Source organism: Varanus komodoensis, unplaced genomic scaffold (assembly GCF_004798865.1).
Source record: "Varanus komodoensis strain SLA01 unplaced genomic scaffold, ASM479886v1 scaffold99, whole genome shotgun sequence".
In the NCBI taxonomy this organism is placed as follows: Eukaryota; Metazoa; Chordata; class Lepidosauria; order Squamata; family Varanidae; genus Varanus; species Varanus komodoensis.
In genome coordinates, this window is record NW_025336676.1 from 1,245,455 (window position 1) to 1,271,457 (window position 26,003).

A 26,003-nucleotide genomic window follows, 5' to 3' on the forward strand; every position below is an offset into this window, starting at 1 on the left:
ACTGGCCCACCCCATCCTGCTGCCCCATTTTATTCCGCCCTTTTCCCTGTGAGAAATTCTCTCCTCCACCATCCGTTGGAGATCTGGTTTCCTTTGAGTGATGCTCGGGAGTTTTTGCTTGCAGTGTTGCTGTAGCAACGGATGCATGTGGGTTTCCTCTTCCTCGTGCCCCTCCCTCCCCTCCACGGAACTCCTCTTGTCCACAGAGCTTTCTGGAAGCTGTCCACACGCTGCCCCACAGCAGAGGCCCACAGGGTTGGTCCTCCCACATTTCCTCATCTGAGCAATGTCTTTCATGGGAAGTGCACAGAAAATGGCTCCGGCTTTCCATGGGGGTCAGTCCTGGCCCGAGTGAAATGTTTCACAAGGAAGGAAAGTGGGCTGGGCCGCAGGGGAAGGAAACGGCCCAAGGGGACCAGCTCCGACCACGGATGCACCTTCCAAACCTCAGTCATCTCAATTTCATGGGAACTTAATGCACATTGCACTGGCTTGGTCTGGGGACATGAACCCCGCTGCAGGCTCAGCCCCCGGTCCATCTGGTCCAGTATTCTATTCACACGTGGCCCCCCGCTGTGTGATAGGCATGCAGTTGCACCTTCCCGCCCATATTCCCCAGTATAATGCCTCTGACACCAGGGGGGGAAGAAACCCTTCCTAATTAGGATCATAGAATCATGGCATAGTTGAGTTGGAAGGGGCCAGAAGGCCATCAGGGCCAACCCCTGCTCTAGCAAGGACACAAGCTGTACCTGAGTGGGAACTCAGGTGGCTGTCCAGATGCTTTTTCAGTGTTTGCAGTGAGGGAGAGCCCATGATTTCCAGGTAATCGGTTTCATGGTTGTACTGCTCTGACAGTCAGGAAATTCTTCCTGGTGTCTAGGAAATCTGGTTTCTTTAAACTTGAGCCTGCTGTTCCATGTCCTGCCCTCTGGAATGACCAGGAAGAGAGCCTGGCCTTCCTCTTTGGGACAGCCTTTCAGGTACTTGGGAGTGCTGTCCTATCTCCCATCTTCCTGAGGCCAAACATGCCCACTCAATCTCTTCTCATGGGGCTTTTGCCTCCAGGCCCTGGATCACCCTTGCTGCCCTCCTCTGGACCCCTTTCAGCTCTTCTGCATCTTTAAAACTTCAGTGCTCAGAACTGGACACAGGGCTTGAGATGAGGCCCGTCTAGCACTGAGTGTCGGGGGCCAGGCTTTCTTCTGCAGGAAGATGGATAGGGTGGCACCTGGAAAGGGGTTGGAAGGGAAAAAATGCATGGGGGAAGTGAAGTGAAAGGTCAGGATATTTCTCTGAAGACTGTGGGATTGCCAGGAAGAGCCTGAAGCTGCAAGAGGCTGCGGGGGGGGGGGTGTCTATTTTTGTCCCACCTTTTTGACCTTGGTGCAGCCCTCTTTGTGGTCGGCCCCAGCCACCAGTGGCATGCGACCCCTGAAAGCTGCTTTCTGGGGCTGAGAAGAATTCCTCTCCCCTGACAGTAGGGAAACTGGGGGAGCACCACGAATGGACGGGACAGTTTTCTTTCTTAGACTAAAATAAGTTTGACCTAACATGTGTTGATCTGAAGCAGCAGCAGCAGCAGCAGCAGCAGCAGCAGCAGCAGCAGCAGCAGCAGCAAGAGATGCTGTGCGAAAGCAGGGCCCAAGGTCTAGAAGGACTGAGAGGAGGCTGAGGGTGTTTTTCAGATGGTGTTTCTCTACGGCCGGATTTTTGATATGCAGTCACTAACATGCCAGAGGGGAGGGCAGTGTCCCCCGTGCCTTCTCCTGTCCCCAGAAGCTACCAGGCTGCCACTCTCACAAGGCTGGTTCCACGAGTTCAGTGTCACCACGCTTGCCCAAGTAGGACGTCATGTCAACCTCTTCACGGGGCTCCTGGTCATCCTGGAGTCTGTTCACAGCACTGTAGCAAGAGACAGAAGAGAGAGAGAGAGCAGCAAGGATCTCCTGAGGAGATCTAGGAATAATCAAATAAAGGAAGCTCCGGGGGAGCCCAGTACATGCACACCAGTTCCAGAACTTGAGTATTCACAAATTAAGAGCCAGCATTACTAGGTGAACACCTTGGCAATGCCCTGACACTGGATTACTAAAGGGCGCTTCTAGCTTCTGAAAGATCCAGGGTTCAGACACATAGGGCCAGAATAAATTTTAAAAGCACACATTTGCACATGCAAATTCACATATGCTTTGAAGTCTCTCACTGTGTGTGTGTCTTTAAAGGACCTTTAGAGGACCCCCTATTGTATAAAGGGATTTGTGGACATGGGGTCCACAAGCAGAAAAGAAATGCAAGCAGAAAGTCTTGGAGAGAATAGCAGGAGGGGAGGCCCCGTGCTTCCAGCGGGTCGGATGCAACAGAGGCCATTGGGACCCTGCACTGTGACTGCAGCGAGTGCCCTTGGACAGTGGGGGTGAAAGGGGGTCTCAGGGAGATCCAGGGCTCCCAGGGAAGGATTTGGAGCCCGCCTCTGATCAGGATGATGCGGATTCTGTTCATTTCCCATCTATAGCCAATCATATTCCTTTGGGGAACCTTCAAATACTCTTCTGAACGGCTGCAGAGAAGACCTGGCAGCCATTTGGGAGTGCACTTGCAGGGTCCATATTGCTAAGGGCATGTGAGCACCAGAAAAGCCCCGCAGGAGCAGGCTGTCTCGCAGCAGTCGGGTGACGCTGCTCTTCAAGGTCTCGCCTGACGTCATGTCTGTCTGCGTAGGAACCCAGCTCTACAGCATGTGGGGGCTGCACAAGAGCCTGGTGGTTTTCCTTGCTTCTGATTGATACCGTCCGGCAGGGATCTCAGACTGGAAATGGGGGATGCAGGAGGTCTGGGCTGCTGCCAAACATCAGTTGGCTAGTGGGTGCCATCAGTGCCTTGGCATTTACTTAACACTTGGTTATTAATACCAAGAGGGATTATTAACACGGGCAGGCATGCTATGTATTGCGAAGGTCTGGCGCTCGGGACCAGAGGGCCAAAAGGAAACAACCAGCACGCATCTGCATAGGCCAATGGCTATAGCGGGGTGTGCAAGGAACTCGTTTGGGGGCCAGAGTCCACTAGACGCCCCGGGCTGGGCCCCCTGGACTCAGTCCGCTTTGTGGTGGCCCCAAGCCCCAGTGCCACCAACCTTCTTCCCCACCTGCTCCTGCTGGCAGCGGCCACAGTGTGGAAGAGCCGAGCGAGGAGCCAGGATGCCCCGGTGCCACTCACAGCGAGGGATCGTCTCCCCCGCCCCTGTTGCTGGAGGTGCTGGGCAGGGAAGGTGGCTGGGTGGGTGGCTGGGTGTCTGTGAACTTCCTCTTGGCTTGACTTGTGTTGCAAGCACAGGAGGAGGTCCATGGAGCCTGGAGGGAGGGATTTGGAAAGGGTTGATCCCAACCCTCAGAACACATGTCCTAAAACTTGTTTGAGTGTGTGTCTTAAAAGAGCCTTTTCTCCAGAGGAGAGCCCCTTTTCGTAAAAAGGGGCATATGAACCAGGCAAAGGAGGGCATTTGACTGCAGAAGAATCCTCAGGAAAGATCTGAGGTGCCCGGGCAGCCCATGAGCGGAGGAGGCTGGGTGCAGGGGGGTCATCAAGGCCCCTGGACCAAGGGAGTGAAGGATCTGTCTGGAATCTGCCTCTTGTGCTTTCGCTGGGCTTCCTCCCTTCCCTCAGCCCTGACCGGGCCAAGATGGGGGCTGCAAAGGGTTGGGAATGCTCGGGGGCGCCTTGTGTGTTGTGTGGATGCAGAGCTCTGCCTGCATGGAGGACACGTGGGCAGTGCGTGTGGGAGCCGGCCTTGCTCATTATGCCTGTGCGTCTGGTAGCACGATGCGCAGCAGCTGGACTCTCTGCCAGCGGGATGCCTGAGTGAATGCTCACCACGAGTTGGAGGCAGTGCCAGGCAATGAGCAAAGAAAGTCCGACAGATTCCCACCCCCAGGGCAGACTCCCCACACATCACTACCCTGGGCCTTTATTTCAGTGAGTGCCCGGAGAGCAGGGGGGCAGGAAGGGGGTCTTCCAGAGAATCAGGCCTTCGAATGGAACATTTGGGACCACGGCCCTAGTGGGCCATCCCTTGCCCTGCCCCCAACTGGGTCGATGCTAAGGCCGCTAATTTCCTCGCTATATCAACTTACAGCCTGATGGGGAATTTGGCAAATGCATTTCTAGGTGGCTCAACTTTGGACTTCACAACTGCTTTTGCACTTCCCTGTGGGCCCCCCTTCGCTTGACTGCAGCAGTGGATGCACCTGTGCCAAGAGCCTAAGAGGGCTGAAATCAGACCATGTCACCTGTGGGCGCAGGTGAGCATGCATCTGTCACCTCTCTAGGTTTTGCCGGCTGCAGATTCCAGGGAGCATTTAAAAAGGGGGAACTCAAAATGTGCAGCAGTGCAGGACCAGGGCTTTTGTAGCAGCGGGGGCATCGGCTGCTTGCTCTCCCAGGCTGCCCTCTGCACTCGGCTGTCGTCGGACAGCAGATGGTGCGTGCAGTGAAAGTTTCCAGCCCCGGGATTGTTCCCAGTTGTAATGAAAAAGGATTTCTGGGGGGTGGCTCCCCCTGCTTGGCCAAAGAGCTGCTTCCACTGATGGAACACTAGCAGGTTTTTTGATGCATGTTTGACTCTCCTTGGCCTGAGGCAGCCAGGACTTCCCAGACGAGTGTTTGGACCTCCAAATGGCGGTGCTGCAAGCACACCTCGAGTGTCATTCCCGGGGTGCCTGGGGCAAGAGTGGTCTCCCACTGGCCCCATTCCTGCCACTGCCCAGCCCCGCCCCTTATCAGCAAAGGCAACACCCCCTCTCTCTACCATTGTGCCAACACCAGAAGGGGGGACACAATCCACAGAGAGAGCAGCAGTCCAGGGGGGATTCTCTGGAGCAAAATCATGATCGGTCCCACAGAGAAAACAGGTGGGGGTTGTTCCTCATTACCAGGCCAGAGAGAAATCTCATGCAGGACCAACCGTCTCAGGGGAACCACTGCAGCTAAAGTAGACTTGGCTTTCTGTGTGCACTTGGCATTTTCCATGTTTTTTATTCCAGAATATAGGCACTCCCACCCCCCCCGTCCTTACATCCACACTACATTTCATGGTAAGGACCTGACTGGATCTGGGGAAGAAACAAAGGCACAGCCCCCCCCCCCCGCCCCCGAGGCCGTCTAATCTGCATCTCCCACTTGAGAAAGGACGCCTTCAGCTGTCTGGGTTTGCAGGGCCTGGCTAGAGAGGTCGTGGTCCGGCCCGTGGTCCGGCACTGCAGGTCCCCTGCTCAGAAGGCTGAGCGACCCCCCAGACCCTGCCTGCCAGGACTGGCAAAGGGATATCAGTGGCCATGTGGGGCTTACAGGATGGTTCCTGTAAAGCTCAGGCACTTTTGACCTCTGCAGGAACAATCAGTGGTGCTGCCTGGTGGTGATCCTATGGCAGGACTGGAGTTCAGCACTGTGGCCCAGCTCCCGTGTCGCTCAAAAGAAAAGCTGCCCCACTGGCTCGGGAGGCCCCGTCTGTCCCTGGGGAAGTGAGCCCATGCAGGGGTCTGCAGAAGTCCCAGCCCCTGGAAGGGGGCTTTCTTTGGAGGAGGACCCAAGGCCCCGGGGCAGCCATGCCAGCCCCACTCCGAGAGGCTTGAGGGTGCTTCAGCCGGCCCCCTCAGCTTCCTGAGGAGCAGTGGGGCCCCTCTCAGAGAGGAATCACTGCAGGTGAAGTGGGTGAGGGCAGCCAGGCTTGGCAGCGTGGCCTAGTGGTTCTAGCACCCACAGGGCATTGCTTCCTCTCTGGGTTTCCTTCTGAACTGTAAAGGAGCTGTCCATGGTGCTGAATTCTAGGGAGTTGGGTGGGCACAATGAATGGTTCCTTTTTTTAATCATAAAAACTTTACCAAATCACATAATAACAAAAATTAATCAATTTCATGACATACATAAAATTAAACAATACAAATAAAAATGGTCAATTTAAATTTTAAATTACTTAATTAAATTTACTGGGAAACTTAATTCTATAATTGGATATAATGGTGAAATTAATGGTATAAATATTTCTTTGCACTAGTTCCATATTTGTAGCATATTCTTAGGAAAATAATTTTCTATCTCTTATATATTTTTATTATCATATATAAAGGAAAACATTTAACAAGGATCCCTCAAGGAGAAGAAAGTCTAATTTTAACCATATTACCTTATTGGGTTGTAATATGATACCTGGTATATGCCTCACTTGATTTGCTACATATCACATTTCCCTGAAAATAAGACCTAACCAGAAAATAAGCACCACCATGATTTTTCAGGATGCTCGAAATATAAGGCCCACCCCAGAAATAAGCCCCAGTTCAGATCGTCAGCCAGACGGACAGGGAAGCATGGTAGTACGTCCATTGCAACTCACGATGGACATACTGAATTATCAAATAGCAATGTTGATATATAAATAAATAGAAATAAATAATATTATTGACATTAACATTTAAAATTAATGATAATATAAATTATAATTAAGTATTTGTAAATACTCAAGTGGGTGCCTTTGGATGAGAGGTTGAACGCCTATGGAAACAGACGAATGCGAGACCTCTTGCCAAATGACCACCTGGAGTGCAGACACGATGCATGAATAACATGCACTCGTGATGACGGACGGACATGTTCCACAATTCAGTACGTCATGTGTTGTAATGGACGTACTTAATGCACTCGTGTGTTGCCACTCCTGTCTCATACATTTTCAGTTAACACTTGATTAAATGGTAGATTTAAAGGGAATAATATTTTGACCTGCAGACAAGATGGCTGCAAAAAGAAAGAGCGATTCTGTCAAGGACAAGAAAGAAATCGTGTAGGACCCCCGGGGCAAGAATCTTATGGCTTTCGTAAGAAAAAATAAGACATCACCGGAAAATAAGCCCTAATGCATCTTTTGGAGCAAAAATTAACATAAGACCCAGTCTTATTTTTGGGGATACAAGGTAGTATAGACTTATATTAGGAATGTCTAATCCCCCACTTTTGCAACTTATACCATAGTTTTAAAATTAATAACTTGCTTTTTAAATCCCCATTACAAAACTGATTAATCATATCTTATCTTTCTTTCAAATCTTTATCTAGTATTTGAATCAATAACATCATAAAAAGTTCATCTTAGGTAAATTTTTCATTTTAAATACTGCTATTCTAGCAAATTCATGATAATCCAATCTCCTTCATTAATTTTCTCTTTTATTTCATGTTTCAATTTATCAAAAGTATCATTTTAAACATTGTTAATTTTGTTATATTTATACCTAAATACTTAATGTCTACCTATTTTAACTTCAAACTTACTCCTAATCCTTTCCTTCTCTTTTTATCACAATAGAATAACATTATCTCTGATTTATCCTGATTAATCTGTAAACCATTACTACTCCAAATTCCTCTAAATATATTTTAACCTGGTTCATGGCTTTACATGGATCCTTTATTGTTAATAAGGTATCGTGCAAATTAATTGATCTTCGTTTCATTCTCAGAACCTATGCTTCTTATTATACTATCATTCCTAATTTAATTTGAGTCTGAGAGAGCCCACCATCTTCTTCCTTTTCTTGATTGTCTCCTTCTGATGTAGCTGCTCTGTTCAGCTCTGATTTTGCCATATCTTACTTCTATTGATCTTCATCTGCAAGGCCCCATTCATGCAGCAAATTATACCTTGATCCAGATTGTCTATTCTGTAGTATTTCCCATTAAATAAAACTCTCTTATGAGCTCGATATCCCCAATTATAACTGATGTTGTTTTTCTTTAAGACAATCTTAATTGCTTCTAACGAGCATCTGAATGATAACAAAGATCTTGAAAGAGTTGAATATGTGTCTCTTCAAAATTCAATTGATCCAACTTATCTCTTATCCACTTCTGAAGCAATTATTTTATAATTGTTCATTATATTTATAAATTATAATTGGAAAATCTAACCACTGTGTTTCTCAGGTACATTCTACATCCATGTTTAAAGCCAACACGATGTAGTCTTTCTGTCTCTTCATGTTCCCATTTTTCCTCTGAAAGCATTTCTTTAAGCCATTCCAAAACATCTCCTCTAGGATGTCTTCCTTCTGAAGGTGATCGTTTTGGAATGGCTCAAAAGTGAAGATCCCTCCTATGAGATCAATCCCCCCCCCGATTTTGTTATTGTATTTGATTGATCATATAGCTCAACTGTATTTCCCCTTGCTATTTTTTTTTTTCCCCCCCCCCCCCCCCGCAGAAGAACACACAAGTCCTAGAGCTGCCGAGTCACTTACCCTTTCTGGGTGGCAAAGTCAGTCCAGGTGGGAATTCCTCAACTTCTCCCATTTGATGTCCAAAGGTGGAGCCAGAAGGTGGTGATGGAAATCAATCCTGTTTCAACAAAACTCTCTCTGGGTGCCTTCACAATAATGTAATTTGAAAAATTAAAAGAAACTCAAAGCTGAAGACACCCCAAGGAGGCCCAGTGCAACTAGTGGCTACTAGTTGCTGTCTGATATTTTCTGGGTGGGAACCAAGAAGAAGAGGGAGTGGAATGGAGCATCGCAGAAGAGGACATGGCTGGCTGGTGTGTGTGCAGCAACAGAGCTGTTTGTTTCCAATTTTCCTGTGGCCACAAATTTTGCAGCAGTAGAACAGCAATTAAGGGTGAAAAGAAAGAGACCTAAGCATTGCTGGAAGGCCTGATGGGGAGGCAGAATGGAATTGTGGATAGAGAGGAGAGGAGAGAGCACTGTACAAAAGGCCATGTCTGGATGGAACCCGGGACAGGGCTGTCCTGCACTGAGGTACCTTGCTGCAGAAACCTCTGGTTTCCCCCCAGATGCACAGCTCAACACTCTCTGGAAAGCTGCAGCCCTTGTTTGATTTGTTTAAAAATGCTACACCTGTTCTAAGCCAAAATCTTACAAACTTTGGCCTGAAATGTTTTTCATGCACTCTGCAGTGGAGACTCTACCCACTCCATGGGGGAAGTGTTCACCCTCTCAGTCATGTCCCCATCCCATATACTGGGATAATTTGACTCATGGATGGCATCTCTTGTACCCACTGTGGTTCTGCAAGAATACGTAGGTTTCATGGCTGCATCTCTCCTGGCTTTTAGAGAGAGCAAGACCACCAATCCTGTTAATCTAGATTTTGCTGTTGTTTTAATGTCCCAATGTTTCTCATTTTTAATGTCCCTGGTTTTGTTTTTATTGTTTTTAATTGCTGAGCAGTGCTGTGCAGGAGTCTGGGCTGCAAGGCTTGGTCCCCATGTCCACCTTAGAAATGCTGACGTCCCTGTCCTGGAAGGCTCGTCCTTGGGGCGAGCCTCACCTGACCTGGAGGAGGGGTAACCAGTCAGCTGATTAAATTCATGGATGATACCAAAGTGGAGGCAGTGGCCACATCGGAGAAGCAGGTGCATGGAACATGGATTGCCAGTTGCAAAGCCAGAGCTGAGAGAGAGAGAGCGCGCACAAAACAAATCTCTGTTTATTTCTTCATCCTTGCTGTTTCCTTGTTGAATATGTTGCAAGATCAACCGTGCTGATCTCCTTGACCAACACTGTTGCTGTAAAAACCTCTTGGTGTGCTTCACCAATCCCTTTCTTGCTTTGGTTCTTCCATTTAGTCCCTTTCCAAACTGCCCTGCAGCAAAAGTTCTGGAGGGGTTCTACACATTGAAAATGGAAGGTGCAGTGGGGAGGCCACGACAGTCCCGCTGGCCAGCACTCCTGCCCTCCCACTGCCAGCCCGACCAGTCCCTGAATTAGGGGCGCTCAGCTCATGCACAACCCTGCCAGCTGGCTGATACAGGCCACGGGTTCGTCAAGAACCTTTATCCTGGGTGGCTCTGAAAGCAGGAGTGGCTTCAAAAACTTCAGGAAAATAAATATTCACACACGCACACACAACCAAAGACTATAAAGGAAATCGTGCCATGTACTAAACAGCAGTTCAATTCCAATCGCCTGAGGGATATGACATTCACCAACAAAAAAGGTTGCACAGATGAATCCAGGAAACATTCCCACCCTGCCAAGGGGTTTTCAGAGTCCTCAGCGCCAGACTAGTCCTCCTCCTTCACATGCTGAGACTGAAGGGGAATCCTCTTGCTGGAGCTAAAGCCGGGCCTGTACACTGGGAACACCCTTTGTCCATCCATTGCAAGCCAGGGGCCTTCTCCTACCCAGGGCTCCCTCCTGCTTCCCCCAGGGAGTAGTTTGCCCCCTGCCCATGATCACATGCAAATTCCCCATGCACGCACACACACTGGGGAGAAGGCTGGTGCTGTTGGCTGACCACATAGAAACAGAGCGAGTCAGAAGGGGTCTCCCGGGCCATCTAGTCTGCCCCCAGCTCCAGCCGGCTCTGCTCACGACATGCCCACCATGTGGGTGTCCAGCCTATCCTTGAGCACCCACACCGATGGGGCCTCCACCACCTCCAGTGGAAGCCCAGTCCACACCCTCAGGGTTCTGACTGTCAGGAAGTGCTTCCTGGCATCCAAATGGAACTTGGGTTCCCTGAGCTTTGCTCCGTTGGAGCGCGTCCTGCCTTCCTCTGCAGGGGAGAACAGGTCTCTGCCCACCTCCGTGTGACGCCCCCTCACGTACCTGTATGTCGCCAACAGATCCCCTCTGAGTCTCCTCTCCTATCCCCAGCCTTTCACTGCCCCGATTGTTTGGTTTACAGTGGACAGTCAGTGTCAGCACCTCTGTGCTTCCACACGCACACCAGATTCCCAGTTGGAGCTTTGGCTTGGGGAGCACAAAAGCAACTCACACACATCTTGCACCAGGATAAAAGGTGCCAGTGCTGCACTGACAAGAAGAATTTTGTAGTGCTTCGGAAATGAGAGCTTGGAAACATTGTGGAAGCCTGATCACAAGGCTGAGGTGTGCTGGCAGATTCTCACCCGCTAGGGGAAAGCTTTGACTGGAAGCACCTTTTCAATCCCACTGCCGCACCCCCAGTTTAAAAAATGGAAATAAATAAAGGCATGGGTACAAGGAGCATGCAAGTGCAAGGCCACTGTGAAAAAGGGAGCTTCCAAGCTAGGGATAATCAGGAATGGAATAGAAAATAGAGCTGTCAAAATTTTACTTCCCTTATACAAATCCTTGGTTTGTCCACACTTTGAATATTGTGTTCAGTTCTGGTTGCCTTGCCTGAAGAAGGACATTACTGAGTTGGAAAAGATACAGAAAAGGGCAACTGAAATGGTCAGGGGGCTGAAGCAGCTGCCCCATGTGGAGCGGCTGCAAAAACTGGGATGGATCAGCTTAGAAAGAAGGTGAGGAAGGGTGGCAGAACCAAAAATTATGCACAGAGTGGAGAAAGTAAGCGAGAGAAAATTGTCTCCCTCTCCCAGAACACCTGAACCCGGGTCATCCCAAGAAGCTGATTGGTGGGAGGTTTAAAGGGAAGCCCTTCTTCACACAGCACATAGCCAAACTGTGGAATTTGCTGCCACGGGAAGTGGCGCTGGCCGCCAACCCGGGTGGCCTTCACAGGGGACTGGAGAGGCTCAGGAGGGAGGCGGCTCTCTGTGGCCACTAGCCCTGCTGGCCAGGGGCTCCCTCCTTCCCCAGAGGCGCTCTTTTAGGTTGGAGAAGTGCTGCCAATGTATTCCCAGGTTTTGCCCTGAAATGTACAACCAGTGCCCCCCTGAAATCACCCCACATTCTCCCTCTGGCTGTTGCACCCAAACCTCTTTCCTCCAATCTTGCCTTCCCCATCATCAAAACGTGGGACCCAGACTCTGTGGGAAGGGGCCTTGCTTTTCTCCAAAGCTCTGTCTGCATTGCTCACTGTGCAACAGTTTAAGCTGCTAATTCACCATGGACTGAATTGCATGGACTACAAGGTATGGCCAACAAAGAAGTACGAAAGAAAGTGCATAAAGATCAAGAAATTGTAAAATACAGAAAATTAGAGTATTTTGCTCTTATCATGAGAAATGAAAAATGGAGAGTGCTGTAGCTGATTGTATGGTAAAACAAATTGGGAAAAGATGTGTAAGAAGAAGCAAAAAGGTCTTGGCTGAAAAGTCTTAATAGGTTGGGGTGATGCAATATCATTTTTTAGAGTGGTTGCATCAAAAGGAGAGGAGGAAAATGCAAAAGAATACGTACATCAAGCACGCTAGCTGCACTGTTCTAGTATACTCCAAAATCTGTCTTCCCAGCCTGGCTTGCCCCAGATTAATTTTGTAGCAGTCAAAACATGCCAGAACAGCTTTGTAGGCCACGCTCTAGGAATCAGTATGCACATTAGATACGTCCTAGCAAATGAACCAATAAAAATTAGGTCTTGTACCCCATTAAAAAGATACAGTTAGATCTGTGTACTGCGATAGATTATGGATATGTTTGCCATAAAACCTAACCACCCAGATGTAAAGAAGGACATTACAATGTGGTTTCCTTTTTGCAATATCCTCTTTATTGTTGTACACACAGAATAAACTTTAGCTGAAGACCAAAACAGGTTTAACAGTAGATTCCTTCCCAGAACCGATCTACATATTTGGAAGATGTACATGTCACCCCTGCCTCTGCAGGGACTGTACCACTTCAGGAGGAAGTGCAGGATGAGATCACATAGGAAAATGCTCCATTGCACGGAAAATAACATAAAAATCTTGGCATGTTGAGAACTGGCAGACCAAGAAGATTGGGCCATTTCCCACAGAGAAGTGGCTTGTGAAAGAGCAAGTGAGGATCAGGGTATCGTGTACATTCGCCAAAGTGGTACAGTGCTTTGCGTTCTTTTTCTGAAAGTTAAAAGCAAAGCAAGTGGAACATGAAGAGGTGTGCCTGGGTGTGAAAAAGGGACGCGTGGCACTGCTTGTCTTCACTGAACAAAAATGCACGCAACTGCCAGAAACAGGAGTGCCATCCCCCCTTTCCAAGTTTGTGGCTTGGTGTCTAAGTTGGTCAAGCCAGAGAGCATGTCGAGCTCCGAGAAGTGGCAGTGGGGGGTGGAAGCATCCAACATGCTGCCAGCTCTTGCTGCCCACTGCGAACTTCCCAAAGGCAGCTCAGATGCTTGTCCAGAGTGCCAGCAGGTCTGTTTTTCATGCAGTCCATTGAGGTTCATTTCAGCTTGTGAAATGTTTAAAACTCGTAAGGATAAACTGAGATTAAAATGTTCCCATTTCATAGACAGGCAAACCTTCTGGGAAATAATCAGAATAATGAAGTGGGGTGGGAGAAATTTGGAATATATTAAACATGGGAGGGAAAAGGGAGTTGGGGAGAAAACACCCCCCCCCACAGCCTTTCTGTTTGCCACCTTATTGATTTCTTTTATGTTAGCACAAGAACAATTCAGAAAGCACACACATTAATTCATCTCACCAAAGTCACAGCTTGAATCAACTTTACAATGCAACAAAGCAAAATCAAAGCAATTGAACATTTTTAAATCATATATATTAGGTTTATATCTTCTAGAAGGTAAAGGACAAACAGAACATATTGAATTATAGTTAATGCAGTATTTCAGAGCACGGCCATTTCTGGCAATGAGCTGCCCAGGAACAGAGAAGCAGCAGGCATGGCGAAGCAAGGAACATGCCAAGTGAAACGGTTCACCTGGGGGCAGTGGGATGGGGAAACGGGCGCACATTTGCTTATCTCTGCCGTGATCATGTTGTACTAAGAACAATTGGGAAGAAACCTTTCCCCTTCTCTCAAGTCATGAATAAATCAGACTTATAGTGCAATTGAGTAAAACCATTTTTTTTTCTAAACAAAAACACACAGTGTGCAAATTCTAGAAAACACACAGAAGAAATACAACACAAACAGAATATATTTAATTAGGATCAGAAAACCCTATGCAAGTAACGTAAGGGGTGCAATCCAATACAAACTTAGACAGAAAAAGGAGCTGCATCAGATGTAGCTCTTTTTCAGTATAAACTTGTAAAGGAGTGCATTTTTTAAACGATTTTTAAAACTTGCCCCAAGAACCTGGAAGAACATGCCAGCTCCTTGGCCCTGTTGCAACCAAAGGCTTCAGCCTCCCCACTGAATTTGTGTCAGAGGTGCCAGCCCTGGCAGCAACTAGGCACGTTTGCAATGAATGCTCGGGACTTTTTATACAATAATGCCAACATTTATCAAGGAGGGCTTGTGGGGCGCATACTACCTGGTGTTGTTCGGGCTGCTGGGTGGGGTGGGGGTGGGGGGCGGGTGCACTTAAAAAGAGCATAGACCATGGACATATTTTTAAAAATCGTAGCTTCCAGTTTATTACTTGTCCACTGTGACTAACGTAGATCCAAGATCAGCATCCAGAAACATGTCCAGCATGTGACGTCTTCATGTTTGGGTTTCCCCTGGAAAGGCACAGAAAGTTGGAAGCTGGGCGTTTCCTAAATCACTTCTGAGCAAAGCAAAATGTTAAATCCAGCATCTAATTAATGCAGGCGGAAGGGATGTGGATCTGGATTACCCTCGCCGAGCTGGACAGCGGGGCATGAGCTGATTTTGGGCTCTCGAGAAGGGGCCATCCCCTTCCCTGCCCACCAGCAAAGATTTTTCAGGTAGCATGTATAACATGTATCCCCCACCTGTTTTTCTCAAGGAGGCTGATCTACGCCGCCTCCGTCCTGTTTATCTTCTTAGCCACCCTGCCCAAGCTGGCCAGTGCGCTACCTGGCTGGGTGGGGATTTGAACCCAGATCTCCCAAGTCCCGGTCCAGTGCTAATCACTTTGCCAGACTGGCTCCCCTTTGTCAGGAGCTGAGGGTCTCCCGAATGTGATGCATCTTTCTCCCTGTTCTAAAGGGCTGAGTGACAGGAGAAGAAAAGCTCGGTGCAGAAAAGAGGAAGTTGCTCTTCATACTTTGCCCTCAGCTTCTCTTCCTGCCCGCCCCTCGCTCCAATGCAGCCCCAAGAGCATCGCAGAAAGAGCACTCTGCTCTGGGGCTGAAAGACAGTCTCCCTGCAGAACGGTTGCCACAGAAGGCCAATTTCCCTGGGCCAGCTGAGCAGGACCAAGGAAACACACCGGCTCAGCGCTCTTTCAGTGCAGCACAGCAGAGCACTGAGCTAGTTTGGTGGGCAGCAGAGAAGGAAGGAACTCTGCAGAGCATAAGAACCAACCGCTCTCCTGGATTTCCCAGTTCTGGGTGTCGTGCTGACATCTAGTGGTTTACAAAAGCCACGAACATCAGCAGAAAAAGATTTGCCTGCAGACCAACATGCAGGACAAGACACACGGACTGGGCTCAGACAACATGCACTCAAGGTTTAAGCATGGGTTGAATGTGGGCTACTGCTGAACTCTGGTTTGCTCCAGAAATGTCGGTTATTCTGTGGTCTGAACCCAGCTAAGATAAACCATGGCTTGTTAACCACAAAGAACCCATAAGGAGAATCCATGGTTTGTTGCTTGGTGGTGAAACTCTGGGTCGTTTGCCATGGCTTCTTATCTTAGGAAGGTACAGACACACTGTGATAACCTATGATTCCAAGACAACTTGTGCTCATTCCATCATCTGCCCTTGAGTGTGGGTTATCATCCAGGCTGAACTTGGTTTCTCCAATAACCCATGGCTTGTCAACCATGAAAACCTGATGCAGAAAACCCATTGTCTGTTGTTGGGTTATGAACTGCGAGTAGTTTTTGTTATCAGTTGGGTTCAGACAATATATTGACCTGTGATGCAGTGTTGGATTGGTTCTCGGGAGCAGGGATGGATGAGGAATACATTTGGGGGCAGGAATCTGTCAGGTTCCCCAGCTTGCTTCCCCAGACTCAGTTCCATTTTGGAGCAGCCCCGAGTCAGTTTCCCAGTGAGTTTGCTCAGCATCTGGGGACACTCGCCAGGAATCGAGCCATGTGGGCTGCACAAGCACTGCCCTTCTTCCGCACATCTGATGCAGCCGCCATTTGGGCTGCTTCCTCCGAGGTGGAGGAAGGCTGGCTGCACGGGCTTTGCCGGGAATGGAGCCGCCTGCAGCTGCTCTTCCCAACCACTACCAGCAGCCTCCATGCTCCTGCACCTGGCGCAGAACGTTCCCAGTTGCGCAGCCTCCCTTCTGTGAGGGTCAGCAGACTTGCTTTCTGCTCGGCTCCCCTTGGAGCATGAGAGCACCTCCGTGAATGCGAGAGGGATGGATTCTGCGAGGGCTTGTCCCAGCCCAAGGAGGGAGATCCGGGTTCGAGTCTCCCCTTGGCCATGAAACTTACTGGGGGACTTTGCTCCAGGCACAGACTCTCAGCCCAGCCTACCTCACAGGGCTGTTGTTGAGAGGAGGAGACACTTGCAAGCTCCTTTGTGAGGAGAAGAAGGAGGGTGAGGTGCAAACGTCATGCAGTGAAAACGGCAATAAGAGCCTAACTCAGCCCATAAGAGGGGCCCTCCTGTTCCTGGGCTTCAGTCATGAAAACTACTCAAGAAGTACTGAGCACACTCCTTGCTCAATGAGGACTGGAGGCATGTAATGGTTGGGGCTGAAACCGTGACCAGGAAAAGCTTGGGCGGCAACGTTGCGCATGCTTTCAGAGGGGCACTTTTCAGACTGTGGTCTGGGGAATCCCAGAGGGTTTCCTGCAAAATTTCATGGAGGTTCCAGTGCGGTAAAGGCCAACACGCCTCCTCCTTTCCCTGTGAAGCCCCCCCCACCCCGATAAGCAACGGGCGTCATGAACGAGCCCGAGTGGTCTCACACACGCATTCTTCTTTGAGACTCGTCCTCTCCCCCCACCCACCTTTACCTGATTAATTCAGTCAGCACTGGGCCCAGGCTCCTTGGATTCTGCCCCCTCTGCTGCTTGGCCCTGATCCGTGGCTCCTGGCTGCGCCGAGGGTTCTGGGTCATCTGTGCTCGGAGGCTGCTCCAAGGATTGCAACGGAGCAGGGGGTCCAGGCTGAGCGAAGGCATCCAGCAGGGCTGGGGCTTCCTGCTCTTCTGAGGATTCTGGGACCCCCAGGAAGGATGAGGTCTCCTTCAGAACCACCTTGACTGAGGGCTCATCCTCCAGGCCGGGCACTTCGGCAACCTCTGGCCACACGGGCAACTCACCGCGGTCAAAACAATTCAATCTCGTCTCCATCACTTCGCGAATCATGCCTGCAAAGGGAGTTATTGTGCAGGGTTTTATCCTGCCCTAAAAGTGGAAAGACCCCCCATGCCAGCACCCCTGTGCATTTCTGGAAGTGTGAATTGGCGCAAACATGAATCTGTGCAAGCACGTGTGCAGGCACACACTCTCCGGTTCTGTCAACGAGTGGACAATCATTTGGAAAGTGCAGGTGGGACGCTCCGGGAAGTGTGTCGCAGAGTTTGGAGTGGTCCTGGAGCAGGACTCTCCTGCAGGCCTGACAGGGGGTCTCTGCCGGGGCGGGACTTGAAGCAGAGCATGAACATCCCAACGGAGCATAAAGCAGAATGTTCAACTCACTGTCGGTGAGCAGTCTGCCGAGGGTCTTGCTCTCCATCGTCTCTTCAACCTTCTCCATCACCCACGGGAAGAATCCGGTCTCGACATCTGCACAGAGCGACATCTGAACTAGGGGGAGCGGTTCCCTCTGAGCGCCCCCAATGCTTCGGGCTCTGCCTCCAGCCCCACCCCCTATATACCAGCATGCAGACCTGGCCTCCAAGGGGACCCCAGCACTGCCCCCTGCAGCCCCCTGCTCCACCCACCTCTTTCCACAGGGTCGAAGAAGTAGCCACTGTCGCGAAGGCTGCTGAAGACGGACGGGATGAGGTCCGAGAGGTACCTCTGGGCAAAGGCGCGAGCCGCAATCTTCTCCGACGTTTCCTTCTCCTTTTGCAGGACCAGCATCTGCTGCTTTTTGCGGCGTTGCTGCATGAGGGAGCAAAGCCGGTGACGCAGCAGCGAGGCTGAGGTAGGTGCTTCCCACTGGCCCGTGCACAAAGGCAGCCTGGGCGTTTTGTGCCAAAGCAGCAGCGGGAGCGGAGGGGCAGCAGAGAGGCAGGCGGGCAGCATGGGCAGGGATGGAGGAAGCGGGCGGGTGCCACTGAAAGCACAGAGAGAGGAAGGTGACCGCCTTGGGCCCTGCCCGCTCCTGGCAGGCCGCTTGGCAGACCACTCCCGGGAAAACGTGGCCTGGGATAGGAAGCTGTGCTCTGAACTGAACACTCCCGGGGGCCTTTAGAGCAGCACGCCCCACCCCGCACGCCGCACCTTCTCCTCTCTGTGCCGCCGCTCTTGCTCCTCCAGGCGCTGGACCTCGGCCAGCTCCGCGAAGCGCAGCTCCTGGTAGATGCACTGGTGAGCCCGCAGGTCGGCCAGCTCCTCCTCCTCCATGACCTCCAGCAAGGCCTGCTCTATCGTCTTGCCCACCAGCACTTCCAGCATCGGCTGGACTTCAATGTCGAAGTCAAACAGCTGTGTGTTGCGGGGAGGAAGAACCCGAAGCAGAAGGTTTAGAACCGGGCCGGGATCCTGGGGAAGAGGCTTTTCTGAGGAGCCTGCTGCTCTGTTTCTTCGTGGGCTTTCCTGAGTGGCTGGGGAAACCCAGCCGAAGCCTCCCCACTCCCAGCGCTGCCGCTGGCACGTAAGGGGGGGAAATGGCCCCAAGATTCTGGTTCTCAGCCCATTGCGTTCTTTCCAAGGAAGTGGTAGGCAAGGCTCACATCCCTCTGGGGTCCTTCCCTCTCAGCCTGCCTCTTCCTGACCGATTACCACCCAGCATGGTGGAACGGGACAGTATCTTTGGTACGAGTACAACCCAGTCCCTGAGCGGCAGGGCGAGGAAACCAGCACGTCCCCTTCCGCAACACAACAGGTGAGATCATTCCGACCAGCAGGGGAGATCTCACCACTTGTCCCAGGGTTGCCATCCTTCAGCTGTGAGGACATGCCCTTTTCTGTGGTTGCTCCCCCCTTGTGGAACAAGCTCCCCCCTGGGGGGTGGGGCAGGAGGGACTTGCCGAATGTAGCCCCTTAGAGACCCATCTGCTCACCCAAGGCTTTCTCTGAGCGAGCAGGCTTTCCAGTGTAAGCACGGTCTTACGCTGGTTTTAATCTTTTTAAAATGGAGGTTTTTGTAAGCATTGCATATTTTAATCGCAGATGCATTTGCACTGTAAAATCCATTCTGCCCACATTATGTGGACTGTCAGGCGCATTTCATTCCATTCACCAAACCGGACTGTGCACATTCTTATGCATCTGTGCAACTCTGTGCTCCTCAAAGTGCAGACATACCCCTAAATTCCAGAAAAATGCATATTATATTTTAGCCTATGGAAGAAAGGCCCCATTTTGGTCAGTATTAAATTTTGTGACTAAATTTGCATAAATTAATGGAAAAATTTAAAATCCCACTCTGCAAAGCTGTGCATCTTGGCACTGAGGAATCCATGGCTGGAATTTTACAAATTCAACCTTGTTTGATTCCAGTGCCAATTTCTTGGTCATTTCTAATTTTAATTGCATTTTAGGTATATTGTAGCATATTTTAATGCATATTTTTGTAAACTGCTTAGAGTTATACAACTATGATAAAAATGGTTAAATTAAATGCATATTAACTGGACCAAAAATCCATAGAATTCCTAAGCATACTTTGTTTTGTGTTCCCCCAGAATGGCTGGATAAATTTATTTTCCCCTACCCGTGCAAACATGCTCTGAGAAATGTTGGCAGTTTCACCAGCCCCAAGCGAGGCAGAGACAATCTGGGAGCCTTTCCTTGTGCAGTTCCAAGTTCCGCTCCTGCACGACGACTCCAACTGGCCCAAGCTGTGGAATGGCCTTTCCCACCCATCATCCAGTCCAGCCAGTGTGAGGCCACAGTGCCCATCATCCCCCATACCTCTCCTTCCCAGATCTGCGTGGCCACATCTTTGCCCGTCTTTGCAGGAATGAAGAGTGGAGTTGGAGGCCTGTCCAGGAAAGCGTCTGTCTGGCACTCCATATCAACCTCGATGATGCGGTCTGCCAGCTCCTCTAGGTACAGTTCTGAAACGGCATGCAGGTCCCTCACCTGGCTGGCTGCAGGGCTGACGCTGGTCAGCAGCACCAGCCGCGATCAATCGATCGATCGATTGATCGTCAACCACGATCATTCGTACAACAGGAAGAGCAGATTGGAAGCCGTGAGAATGCCATTCTCCAAGCAGGAGTCTGCCCCCCCCCCCGCCCCGCCTCTATTTATTTGCCCGCCCCCCCCCCATGCCTGAGCTGTGGGCGCACATGAGAACCACAAAATGGTGGCATTCGTGAGGATGTGCTGTGGGGAAAGAAAGGCCTCCAGGTAGGGATGTGCGAGGAAGAGGTCCCTGGTGTGGGGGAATCCCCCGGGTTCCTTGGGCTTGCTCTCCGGACACTGGTCGGCCTTGCAGTGGCCCTGAGCACAACTTCCCAGTGCGCATGCCCAGGGTTTGTGGGGTGGGCGCACAGAACTGCGCCCCACGTGGTGTGCAAGCACTGCCAGGCAGAGAAGAAGTGGGAGGACAGGAATGGGGCCCTAGCCCTGACCCTCTTCCTTGCACTGCAGCTGCTCGTGGCCAGTTGCACTTGTGGGGAAAGCTGCCGGCTGTGCAGTGGGGCTCCACAAGTGCTCACTCGGCTCGCTTTGCAGGATTGGGCCGAGCATGAGAGGAAACCTGTGGATGCTGGAGGGGGGCATTCTAGGAGGGTTTGCCCCAGGCCGATCTCCAGCGTGTGAGGTTGTAGGTGGCAAGCGTTCCCTGTTGTGCGCTTAGCCTCGTGTCAGTTGTGGGGCTGGGTGTGTTTCCTTTTTGGGTGAGGAGGGCTTCCTGGTGGCACACCCCTCCCTGTCTCTGGACTCCTCTGGCCGCAGTTACGGATGAGGAGGAGGCGAACGTGGACCCAGAGGAGACCCTTCCCAACAGGGCACCCCGTGGGCCGCCGAGGCTCCCCGGCTGCCGTCATGTGCCACAGCTCCGGGTACCTCGTGTCGCGGATGCCTGTCCCATCCCCCTCCACTCGCATCCAAGCCCAGCCCTCCTTCCCGAGTCGTCACTGCATCTCACCCGAGAAGCACGGCAAGGAGAGGCCAGCAGGTTAGGCAAGGGGCAAAAGGCCCCCTGCCTGGTCTGCATTCAGCAGCCACGGGTTCAGGCACGGCCTTTCCGGGTTCGGGAGCGGCAAAACCTCCCTGGCTCCAGCCAAGTGTGCGTGTGTGTGCAGGAACAGTTGCCCACGTCCCGCCTCATCACAGGCTTCCCCGGCCGGCTACCTGTTTGCACGTCAACATGCCGGCGGCCCTCCAAGGGGTCGGGTGTCCTCGTCCGGAGCTGTTCCTTGGCTCGCTTCCTAGCCAGCGCTTTCCGGTGGGCTTCTCGTTGCTTCTGAAGCTCGAGGGGGTCAGGTTCACTGCTCTGGAGAGAGAAAATCAGGCAATTTGCCCTCTGGAAAGCTCTTCCGGATGCGACCCCCAGGGTCAACGGCCGGCTGGCCTCCTGAATGCGTGCCACACCAACCGTGACCCACATTGCTATATGATTCTGTGTAGTCCCGTTCCCAGGACTCCCAGCTATTGTGCGCATCTGCTGTGGCTGACGGGGGCTGGGGTCCAAAACTTCTGGCCAGCACCAGGCTGAGGCAAGCCTGTCCTGGGAACAAAGCATGGACTCCATGGTGAGGCTCCTCGGGCCCAGGCGCGCCTCCAGGTGCAGCGGAAACACAGAGCTCTGCTTCTGTGCGCAGGTGCTGGCCACAGTCGGCAGCTGCTCCCTTCCGAGCCTGGCCTCCGGCTGGGCCTGGCGCTTTCCCTCTCGGGCCTGCAATTTGCCCGGGAGCCCAGCTCAAAGCACCTCACAGGTCAGCAGAGAAGCCTCTGCTGAGGTGCCCAGGTTTGGGTAGCAGGGAGCCTCACAGGGGAGGGGGCTTGGGGCATCGTAGCCCGGGGGGGATTTGACCCAGACCGGCCTGGAGGGATGCTGCGCACAGGCAGCAACTGGGGCTGTTGCCGTCACGGTCCTGGTTGGATTCTGGGGTTCCCCACAGCTGTGACCTTGAGACTCCTTGGGACCTTGCCCCGAGGGGATCGCTGCAGCAGGTGTGCTCTGTGCTTCCCGCCTTAACCGCTCTCCTCATCTGCATCGCCTAATGCATGGCGGAGCCATAGCGCACTTGTTGTGCTCCAGATCCTGCAAAGTGCCTCCCCCAGGGCCCACCCCTCCCACTTCCCAGGGACAGGCATGCCCCTCCGAGGGCCACTGGAGACTGGGGCGACGAGGCGCTGGGAGCGGGGCAGGGAAGGTCTCCTGCGTGTGTCTGGCGCAGGACCGTTTCTTGGAAAGAAGCTTGTCCGGGCTCCGGTTACCATGTCACTGCCGGTTCTGTGCCGCCCTGCCTGTGAAGTGCACACTGCCACGTCCCCGGGGCAAAGAGTCCGACATCTTGGATCACGCTACTCTCCAGATGTTAATGAAACCTTTCCAAAGCAGCTTTTTCAAAAAAAGGTAATTGCAGTTTAGCCGAGCACTTAGTTTTCTTTCTTTTATTTGGCTCAGAATATTAATCAATCCCACTGCTCAGCACCAAATATCTGTCTATCCATCTGTCTTGTGAAATATCACATTGATTAAATAGCAGGGAACATCCATTTTTACACAAGTTCACAGCAATAATTGAAGAAAAAATAATTAATTTCTATGTCATATTTCTGATGCTCAAGAAAAGGATCCCATATATGCACATATTTGTGATTCCTTTGCCAGCCTGGACTCAATCCAACCATCTCACTAATGTTAAGTAATAGGGCAATTTGGAAAACTGTAATGAACTGTTTCTTTGCATGTGATTGATTTTGCATTTCTAGGTATTGTTATTATTATTACATCGTTATATTTCTGTACTGCCCATAGCGGAAGCTCTCTGAAGGGTGGGATTCACCCACCCAGATTTCAACAAGGCCTGAACCTGCTTAGCTTCTGAGATAAGGCAGGATAATTTTAATGCAATTCACAACACTGATACCCTCGGCTAATGGATTTTTTGGATTATGAATATTTCATTTCATTTCATTTTTATGCTGCCCAAAAGTTATAAATATATGAATCATTTAATGGCTCAAATACAATTCCCCAAGGCGGCTTTAAAATTAAAACTTGTGTGGCTGCTAATTCTGCTGTGAAATTACAACCTGGGTGTGAACCTTTGCCTGGAGCACGTAAGCTTTTAGTCTTAACTCATAAAGACAGTGAGGAAGGATTTCTGGAAGGAGAAGCACGCACCCAAGGTAACACGTGAAGGGCATACGTGTTGCCACGAACCACTCTTCTCTCGTACATGAGGTTTGCATAGTGAATCGGTTCTTCCTCGCTGTAGTCCCCATGATAAAGGTTGTGGGGAGAACAAGAGAAAAAGAAGATGATCAGAACAGGAGTCAGCTCAGAGACGCCAATGTTTGCAATGCCTGGGAAAACACACCAATGACCTGCATTTTTATTATACTTCATGAAGAGCAAAAACATCTCTTCTTGCCTGGGACACTGAAACTTGTGGGGGAAGGCCATATCTCAGTGGCAGAACGCTGGCTTTCCAGATAGAAGGCCTCAGGTTACGTTCCTTGTTGCTCCGGGCAGGGCTGGGGACAATCCAGTTCTGACCCCTGGAGAGCCGCTGTGCCCATCCAGACAGAGCCAGGTAAGCAGTAGGTCTGAATTGACATAGGAGACTGCCTTGCTCACATTAGAATACCCTCTCATTCACAACCATGAGGACTGGAATCTTCCTTTATCTTTAAGGGGAGGACCACAGCACATGCAGGGAGACCCTCCCAGTGCCAGGTTCGGTCCCCAGCAGCTCCAGGCAGGGCTGGGAAAGACCTGGGTCTGAAACCCTGCCAGCCAGTGCAGGCAACATCGCACCATATTACAGCCCAAGGGCTGACACGCCCTTGGTCAATAGGCTCATAGAAGAGTTGGGAGGAGCCATGGTGGCCATCGAGCCCAACCCCCTGCTGCTGCAGGACACCAGTTCGCACCCTCCCACTCGGAGGGCTGCCCAGTTTCTCCTTGAATGTCTCCAGTGTGGGAGCGCCCACCACCTCTCTGGGCAGCTGACCCCACTGTCCTATTGCTCTGACCGTGAGGAAATTCTTCCATGCGTCTACCCTGCCCCTGGTGTACTCTAGCTGAGGGTCACTGCTCTGTGTCCTACACTCTGGGATGAGTGAGAGGAGGCCTTCTCCTTCTTCTTTGTGACAGCCTTTGAGGTACCTGCCATCCCGTCTCCATGAAGTCTTCTTTGTTTAAGGCCAAGCAACCCCAGTTCTTTTAGCCTCCCATCATAAGACTTATTTCCCAGGCCCTGTGTCATCTTACTGCCCTCCTCTGAACCCTCCCCAGATTTGCAACCTCCTTTCTAAACCTGGGTGCCCAAAACTGAAGGTTGTTCTCCAGGTGAGGTCTGATTAGGACAGAGCAAAGGGGAATGAGTGCGTCCCCTTTTCTGGAAGTGATGCTTCTTTTTATGCATCCCAAAAACATGTTTGCCTTTTGTGTGGTTGCATCACGGTGCTGGCTTATGCATGCCTCCAAGAGGAGTTGAGCTCTAAGCTGCATCCGGCAAAGCACACAGCTGCGGGTCCTGCTCATGCTTGTGTCTATTTGTGCCAGACAAACTTTTCTATCCAGGGAGGGAGAAGCCAACACTTCTGTCTGAGGTGATATTACCTGTGAGTACCTATACTAGAGAACCTGCTTTGCAGGCCAAGCTCCTTTAAAAGCAAAGATTCCAGTCCTCATGCTTCTGCATAAAGGGCTGGTATCAAATAAAAAGCCACTTTATGCCAGATACACCAGGAATATTGGCTCTGTAACTAACAGATTCCGGTCTGCCCATTCTCCTGCTGCATCCCTGCCTTTTGAAAAAAAATTAATGGGGAATTCAACATGCACAGCTGGTGCGTTTGTCACTAGAGTGTCAGAATGGTTACAGAATGTACAGTCCAGAGCAAAAGGGACAGACCATACCCCTCTCCCTGCCGCCACAAACAAAAAGCCAGCAACAAAAACATACAGGGCTTAGGGAGGGATTTTGCTTTGCACATGGAAGGGCCCGGGTTCAATCCCGGCAGCATCCACTGGGAGGACTCAGAAAGGGTCCCGATCCTGGCCAGATGGACTCAAGCGCAACCCTATGCATGTTTCGGCAGAAGGGGGCCTCCCACTCCCAGCATGCCCCAGCCAGCAGCATGCTTCTAGCAAGCATGTGCAAAAAGCCGGTCTCTGTGCATGGGAGCTTGCAGTCTTGATGTCAGGCAACCAGGCAGGTTGTTGAGAGGCAGACTGGAGAAGAACAAAGACACATAAGGTTGTAAACTTTTTGACAAACTTGTTCTGACCGTGTGCTGACACCATCCTTTATTTAGGTGTATTTTTCAGGTGAAAATTCAGGATGTAGAGAAGACGGCTGAGAGACAGGCCCGCCGAGCGATGCAGTGGAATTTTGTATTTTCGCCCAAGAGCCGCTTCAGAGCTTTCTCTGTTCCTGCCTGAAGCCGTGCATCGGCCTTTGCCCCAGCTGCTACCCCATCGGACTCGCTGGGCGAAGCTGGCTGGGGATTATGGGAGTTGTAGTCTGGCACTTTGGGGGAGCGGCCTGGGGTGAGGCTGGGGGAGCAGCAAACTTGTGCTCATGGCCGGGCCCTCCTGCCAGGGGACAAAGGTACTCACATCTCGGCGGCATCCAGCGAGTGGCGGTACCGCCGCCTGGCAGGCACGGCCCGAGGTCGGCTGCAGTACGAGTAGGTGGCGGAGGGCGCCGCGGCCTCATCACGGGCCACGAGCACCGAGGTGGAGGCCATGCCGCGGCTCCAGCCGCCTCCAGGACACCGAGGCCTCGCTCTGCCGCCGAGGAGAAGAATCCCTCCCCAGTGACGGTTGCCAGGAGACCCAGTGGCGGTCGCTCGGCAACAGTTGCCACGGTAAACTGATCCCCAGACCTGGCATTGGTTCCGGCTGGGTGCAACCTCCTTTCCCTCTGAGCAAACATGACGCGGATTGCTCAGAAGTTTCTGCAGGGAATGGC

The 26,003-nt window shown here is 51.2% G+C and overlaps 1 protein-coding gene across 1 annotated transcript; it reads right to left on the reverse strand.

Moving 5' to 3' along the window:
* Positions 1-16,749: 16,749 nt before the first annotated feature.
* Positions 16,750-25,779, reverse strand: LOC123017604 (radial spoke head protein 3 homolog B-like). The gene is made up of 8 exons (XM_044419063.1): positions 25,649-25,779; positions 23,204-23,291; positions 21,202-21,343; positions 19,813-19,958; positions 18,178-18,381; positions 17,673-17,835; positions 17,428-17,514; positions 16,750-17,096 (listed from the first exon to the last, which is right to left on the reverse strand). The coding sequence occupies exons 1-8, from the start codon at positions 25,777-25,779 to the stop codon at positions 16,750-16,752; spliced, it is 1,308 nt and encodes a 435-aa protein (XP_044274998.1).
* Positions 25,780-26,003: the final 224 nt, after the last annotated feature.